Source organism: Odontesthes bonariensis, chromosome 13, assembly GCF_027942865.1.
Source record: "Odontesthes bonariensis isolate fOdoBon6 chromosome 13, fOdoBon6.hap1, whole genome shotgun sequence".
Lineage (NCBI taxonomy): Eukaryota > Metazoa > Chordata > Actinopteri > Atheriniformes > Atherinopsidae > Odontesthes > Odontesthes bonariensis.
The window spans coordinates 14917769-14924324 of NC_134518.1; the positions used below are offsets into that span (position 1 = coordinate 14917769).

Genomic DNA, 6556 nt, shown 5'->3' on the forward strand with positions numbered 1-6556 from the left:
AGAGGCATTATCTCTGCCATGAAACTGTACCGGTGAGGTGAGCACACTTTTCAAATGACAAAATATTTTCCAGAAAGCTATTCAAGGAAGTAATTGTGCTTGCAGCTGAAGGCTGAGTAAAGTGCAGTCCGTGAGCGGGGCGTTGTGTTCTGTGCTGTGGGCGTCAAAGAAAAGTCCAGGCATCAGCATTATTATATCAGGGAAGTGATAAAGAAGGGGGTGTATAAAAGAAATATATGTTTTAGGGTTATGACGGATCTTATTGTCTAAGAACACCTGTGAGGAAGGAAAGTACATACAAGAGGTGAGTGGAATGTTTGTTTTAATTAATTCTGTGAAATATTATTTGATGAAGACTATTATCTTTTGACAAAATTCACAGGTGATGTTTAATACCTCAGTTATAAATTGCTTGTTCAACTGTGCTTTTTAAACAAATACAACCTTTTTAGTAAATAAAGGGGCATCTATTGAATTAAAATCAGACTTTGATGAATATGTTTTTTTTTAAAGAAGAAGATGTTAATCTTTAGGGCTGACCTGATAATTATTCACTGGCACATTCTCTGATCTGCCCCTTCCTTCCCTTACTCCTGTCTTTTCTCCTCACTGTCTCTTCCACTTGCTCTCTCCGTCTCAACAACATCAACCTGCACTCCCACCTGTCGCTTCTTATATAATTCCCTCATCTTTCCGCCCCGATTCAAACCCATAGAAGCATGCCGTGCAGCGTGGTGAAGTCCTTCCTGGTGAGCTTGTCTCGGAGGAAGCCCATCGAACCCGACGGTGAGGAGTCCACCTTTAACCGATGCCTGACCACTCTGGACCTGGTGGCCCTGGGTGTGGGCAGCACTTTGGGGGCTGGAGTCTATGTCCTCTCTGGAGAGGTGGCTAGAGACACTGCTGGACCCAGCATCATCGTTTCATTCTTCATCGCAGCCTTGGCGTCTATATTTGCTGGGCTGTGCTATGCCGAGTTTGGAGCAAGGGTTCCCAAAACAGGCTCAGCTTACCTTTACAGCTATGTGACCATTGGAGAGCTACTGGCTTTCATCACCGGCTGGAACCTGCTTCTCTCCTATGTCATAGGCAAGGATGATTTACTTGATACACTCATCATTTTCAATAAATCACTATTTCTATCACTGTTAATTTAGCTTAAGATGCTTCATGAGATCAATGCTTCATTTAATGTTGTTTTGTTGTAACAATGTTCATTTAGCTCTTGCCTTTATATGCCAAAAGATAAACAAGTTAACAGGTCTGGATTCTAATGTCTGGATGCCAAACTTTTTTCTTTTTTCCCCATCAGCATTTCCATTATTATTCAGCTTTAAAAACACATGATTGTTCTTTTTTATGAAACGTGATGGGCTCACTCAAGGCACTGAATCCCATAAATGATCAACCATCAACGGCAGGCTCTGTGAACTTTCAACTGCTGTGGAAGCACATTCTTAATGACCTTTTTTTTTCTGAAAGCAAAAGCTTTAAATAGAAAGTAAAGTACCATTGCTTTGTCATTACACCGCTTATACATTTTTTTTTTATCAACCTGATAAGACAGGACTGTTTGAAAAATTATGATTCAATGGCGTAATGGGAAGGAAATGTTCCTATCAGTATTTTCTGTTTATGACTTCAGGTAAATGGTGACTCAGGCTGATTAGTTTATTGCATCTCTCTTCTCAGGAACATCCAGTGTTGCACTGGCGTGGAGTGGAACCTTTGATGACCTTATTGGGGGTGTCATATCAAAATATTTGCAAGAAAATGCAGCCATTAACGTCACTGGCCTGGCGCCTTACCCAGATGTCTTTGCTGCTGTTCTCATCTTGCTGCTCTCAAGTAAATGCTAGTGTTGTTAACTTAAGATAATGCAAGAAAAGTACAGATAGATTAGAAATACATATTAACTATGTTTTACGCAAAGGTGTGCTGGCATTCGGAGTGCAAGAATCCACCATTATCAACAAGATCTTCACAGCAATCAACATCCTGGTGCTGGTGTTTGTGATCATCTCTGGATTCATCAAAGGAGACATCTCCAACTGGAGAATCAGTGAAGAAGCGTTGATAAATGCCACAGCTGAAATCAAGTAATGTCAAAGAGCGGTGTGATCCTTTCTTTTTTAGTGTGTCTGCAGAATCATGTCCAACATAATACAGCAGTATTACTCTCCTGGCTATCTCAATGTAAGGTAATGCTCTCCCCTCCTCGCAGAAACTTGACCTCAACTGTCAATGTAACAAGTATATATGGATCAGGTGGATTTTTCCCTTATGGCTTCGATGGAACGCTGGCTGGAGCTGCAACATGCTTCTATGCTTTTGTTGGATTTGACTGCATTGCTACAACAGGTAAGGAGACCTTCTGCTTCCTATGAGTATATATCAACAGAAAGTCATATAATCTAGATACTGATAAAAAGCAGATTATCATTTTTCTTATCACAAGACTTTTTTCTAATGTTTTGCTTCCAATAAGCCAAACGTTCTTGTATTCTTTTAAAGTGGTCTGAAGCAATGATTATCCAACTTTCTGAAGGTTTCACTCAGTTCAGTCCACTCTGTACCTGACCAGTTTAAGAGGAATGCTTTTATCTTTGTAATCCATGCATAATCATTCCAAGATTAAAAAGGCATCTAACACTGGATGAACCAGTGCTGTGTCTTAAAAATCACCAACAACGTAGCCAAGAATCCATTTTAAATTGTATCTTCATGCACTTCCTTCAACCATCCTGTGACCAAGCTACACAGTGACAAAGATAACACAGGTGGACATACACGAAATAGTGTTTTCCCACCAACAAGGGGATTTCCTATTAAGCTATTAGCTTAAAACATCATTCATTCATTCAGTTTTACTTTTCAAAGCCTCCAAGAGCACATGCATATCTCTGTAGTCCTCAAGCTAGGTATCTCTCTATTACAGGTTTCATTACACATGTTTGATAGAGTGCTTTTTCTTTCCTTGTAGGTGAGGAGGTGAAGAATCCCCAGAAGTCTGTCCCTGTGGGTATTGTGGCCTCACTTCTGATTTGTTTCTTGGCCTACTTTGCCGTGTCTGCTGCTCTCACCCTGATGATGCCTTACTACTTGCTGAATGAAAAGAGCCCCCTCCCAGTGGCTTTTGAATATGTGGGCTGGGATCCTGCCAAATACGCCGTGGCTGTGGGATCACTGTGTGCCCTATCCACCAGGTATGAAACCACAATGGTAGTACAGTTTTGGTCATGTGATTGTTTGCAAACCGTGATTTGCCCGAGGAAAATTCGCTCAGAGTTATCATCACAAATCTCAGTTTTGCATCAAGGTGACTTTCTAAGGAGCCAAATAGATTGTGTTTTGTTGAAATCCCTCTGTGATTAGCAGAAATTTTTCAAAAATACAGCAGCAAGCTAGCCTGGCTGTCGCGTCCACATCTCGATGAGATGGTGGTCTGGGAACTAGGTGTGCATTTTCTCGTATTTGAGGCGTGGTTTACAAATGCCTAGAGCCGTTTATTGGGTGCTACGAATGTCTATCAAATGGTGTCTGGTTCTTCCCATGCTGCTTTGCGCGCGATTCATAGCCAATTGTATCACTTATAGCCTACCAGATGACGTATGTAGAGCGACAGAAATTCGACGAGGAAGAAGAAGACGCGCTGCTCTTTTTTAAAAGTAAACTTGCGTTCTAAGCTACTTAAAACACTTTCTAAGGCTGCATCGGATGGTGACGTTGTGTCCGCTGCCATGTTTGATTAACACTCTACAAGCTTTGGTGTCGCGCATAGACGTCGTCATCGTCTTGCTGCCCCCCCCCTGTTCTGTGATTGGTTCCCTAACTCAGGCAAAAATAAGGGCGGTGGTTTCTGGGCTGCCTTTGCAGTGTGAATGAAATGACGTGCAAAGCAGCATGGGAATTCCCAGGCTAGCAGCAAGCATGGATGATGGGGTCAAGCAGGGAGTCAGCGAGGCCCATTTGACACAGCAGCTCAACCAAATAACCAAATAAGTGCTTGTTAGCCATGATAATGCCGTCTTGCATTTTTAGTAGGCTACCCCAAAATGTCTGACCAACAAGCGGGCAATGCATAGCTGCAGTCTGAAAACAACCTGTGCTAGTTTTAGTGAATGTTGGAAAAAAAAGGTTGTCCTGTTAAAATCATTTCTTCTTTTTTTTTTTTAAATTACAATGTTGAGAATATACTTGCTTTAAATGACCTGTTTGTGTGTTTATGATGACTATACCTCATGAATCCTGCATTTGCTTAGAGTGTTGGTTTTGAACTCAAGGGGATAGCTATTTTTCAAGTGAGGTTGTGTGAGTATGTATGAGTAGTAGCAGTTAGAGCATATTTATTTTAGGGAAGCTAAGCTACAAGCCTACCAGATTACATTTTCTTCATCTAAAACTCAAACCTTAAAAAGAAAATGTAGAGCAGCTCGGGCAAATATCATGTAGTGATTTTACCATTTTGAATCAGATAGTTCTCAACCACTGATACTCCGGTTTCTCTACAGCATTGCATGTATGGTGGCTGCCCAAAATATACTACCACTGATCAGCTGTGACTCAAAATTCTGCTGGTGTAACCCCAAAATACCAACTATGAGACAGTAAAAATGAGTGAAAACTTTGGAAGTGGTAACGCAGCAAGCTATCCAACAAGTCTAACAAAACAAACAGATTCAGCGGAAGGAGGCAACATAAAACGTTATTGCTTGGATCCTAGTTGTGGAATTGTTGTTGGGCATTATTGGTTTTTCCCATGACCTGTTTAGAATGAAAAGGAAATTAAACCATAATGTTGTCTGACCCCCATGTGCCTATCTCTCCAGCCTTCTTGGTTCTATGTTCCCCATGCCTCGGGTACTGTTCGCCATGGCGAGAGATGGACTGCTCTTTCAGCCTTTGACCAAAGTCACTGCTAAGGGAAGTCCTGCTATAGCTACCATCTCATCAGGGATTGTGGCAGGTACAGATATCCCAGCTATATTCAAAGTTCTGTGGTGAGGTTTATGGCATCAAAGAGACTCTACTTATCCTGTTTCTTCTTTATTTTCAGCCATCATGTCTGTCCTGTTTGACTTGGAAGCACTAGTGGAGATGATGTCCATTGGTACTCTATTTGCTTATACACTTGTGGCAATATGCATCCTGATACTGAGGTAAATTAATCTATCTATTGTCCCTGAAGCTTTATATCTAACATGTTGTGTACCTCCCAACTTATAATATCTATTTTACACTTTTCTGTATAAACAAGGTACCAGGAGGATTCAGCTGAAGACTCAGACCTACAGATCAGAGAATCTAAGTCAAAGCTTAGCATCTTGAAGCCTCCATCTTCTCCCAGCAGTTCCACTGCACGAACAGTCTTGCTCTTGACCATAGCCTCTGGTGACTAAAAGATCAACGATTAATAAATCGTTGTGTTTTTGAATACTTGCCTCGATTGGTAACATGTTCCTTGTCTTTTCTGGGCCACATTGTGATCTTTCTCTTTTCTCTTTTGTTTGTCTACAGTTGTGTGCGTGGTTGCACTGTGCGTCACCCTGACCCAGGCCATTGGAGCTTTGTCTCGTATGGAGGCGTGGAGTATAGCGCTTGTTTGTATTTTTGGCGTCATCCTGCTGCTCAACCTTTTCTTTATCTGGAGGCAACCACAGAATCCAGCCAAGGCGTCTTTTATGGTTAGAGTATTTTATCTGGACACCTGACCATTTATTTCTAAAAATCAGAAAAAGAGAAAAGCCTCTAACTTTCCAATTTTCTGATCTCATAGGTCCCCCTACTCCCTGCTTTGCCTTTAGTGAGCACACTCATCAATGTCTACCTGATGGTGCAGTTAAGTTCAGACACCTGGCTAAGATATGCTATCTGGATGTTTGTGGGTAAGACCATATTTTTTGCATGAAAGTTCCAGAGCACTTTATCAAGTTTATTTCGGAACTGTAATGTTCCCCCTCCTCCCTCTGCAGGTCTAGTGATCTATTTTGCTTATGGAATCCGCAACAGTGTTCAGAGGAAGCGTCTGATGGCCAACCGTATGAGAATTGAAACAGTCAGCGGCAAAACAGACAAGGGGATCATTAACGAAGAGAGATTCTGAGCCGTGATGGAGTGATGACAGATAAACTGAGATGTTACAGTGAGCAACTACTTTAAATGTGTAACTATTGTTTTACATGCATCGATGCTGAACTGATTATGCAGTGTTCAGTGAGTCAAGTGTGCAGTAGAGAAGTGCAGAGACGTGTCCTGACTTTTGTTCCACACTGACACTTTATCGCATCTTAATGAATACTTATTCTAACTCACAACACCGAATGATGGTCATATTTTCAAATGTGCATTTGTATGAAAACCATGACGAACGGGGGTGTGCATGCTGTCCTGAACTCACTGTTCGTATTAACATCTTTATTTGCTATATTATTGGTGGTCTGGGGTGTATTTTCCCCATCTTCACCAGCCTTTAAATCTGCTCCTCAAGTAGTTACAGCTGTTAGAAGAAGAAATTTGTAAATTAGTTTCAGTGTATATAATTCTAATGATGATAACA

At 41.3% G+C, this 6556-nt stretch overlaps 1 protein-coding gene across 1 annotated transcript; it reads left to right on the plus strand.

Moving 5' to 3' along the window:
- The first annotated feature begins 719 nt into the window (after positions 1-719).
- On the plus strand, positions 720-6103 carry LOC142397604 (cationic amino acid transporter 2). The gene is made up of 11 exons (XM_075481091.1): positions 720-1089; positions 1693-1848; positions 1934-2099; positions 2225-2361; positions 2984-3206; positions 4830-4966; positions 5057-5159; positions 5258-5391; positions 5518-5684; positions 5777-5885; positions 5973-6103. The coding sequence occupies exons 1-11, from the start codon at positions 720-722 to the stop codon at positions 6101-6103; spliced, it is 1833 nt and encodes a 610-aa protein (XP_075337206.1).
- The last annotated feature ends 453 nt before the right edge of the window (positions 6104-6556 follow it).

Excerpts from the sequence above, each read along its gene's own strand:
- LOC142397604 (XM_075481091.1), top strand. The coding sequence starts at position 720 with ATGCCGTGCAGCGTGGTGAAGTCCTTCCTGGTGAGCTTGTCTCGGAGG. Across the intron at positions 1,849-1,933 it reads TCTCATCTTGCTGCTCTCAA|GTGTGCTGGCATTCGGAGTG; the intron begins GTAAATGCTAGT and ends TTTTACGCAAAG. Across the intron at positions 5,886-5,972 it reads TGCTATCTGGATGTTTGTGG|GTCTAGTGATCTATTTTGCT; the intron begins GTAAGACCATAT and ends CTCCCTCTGCAG.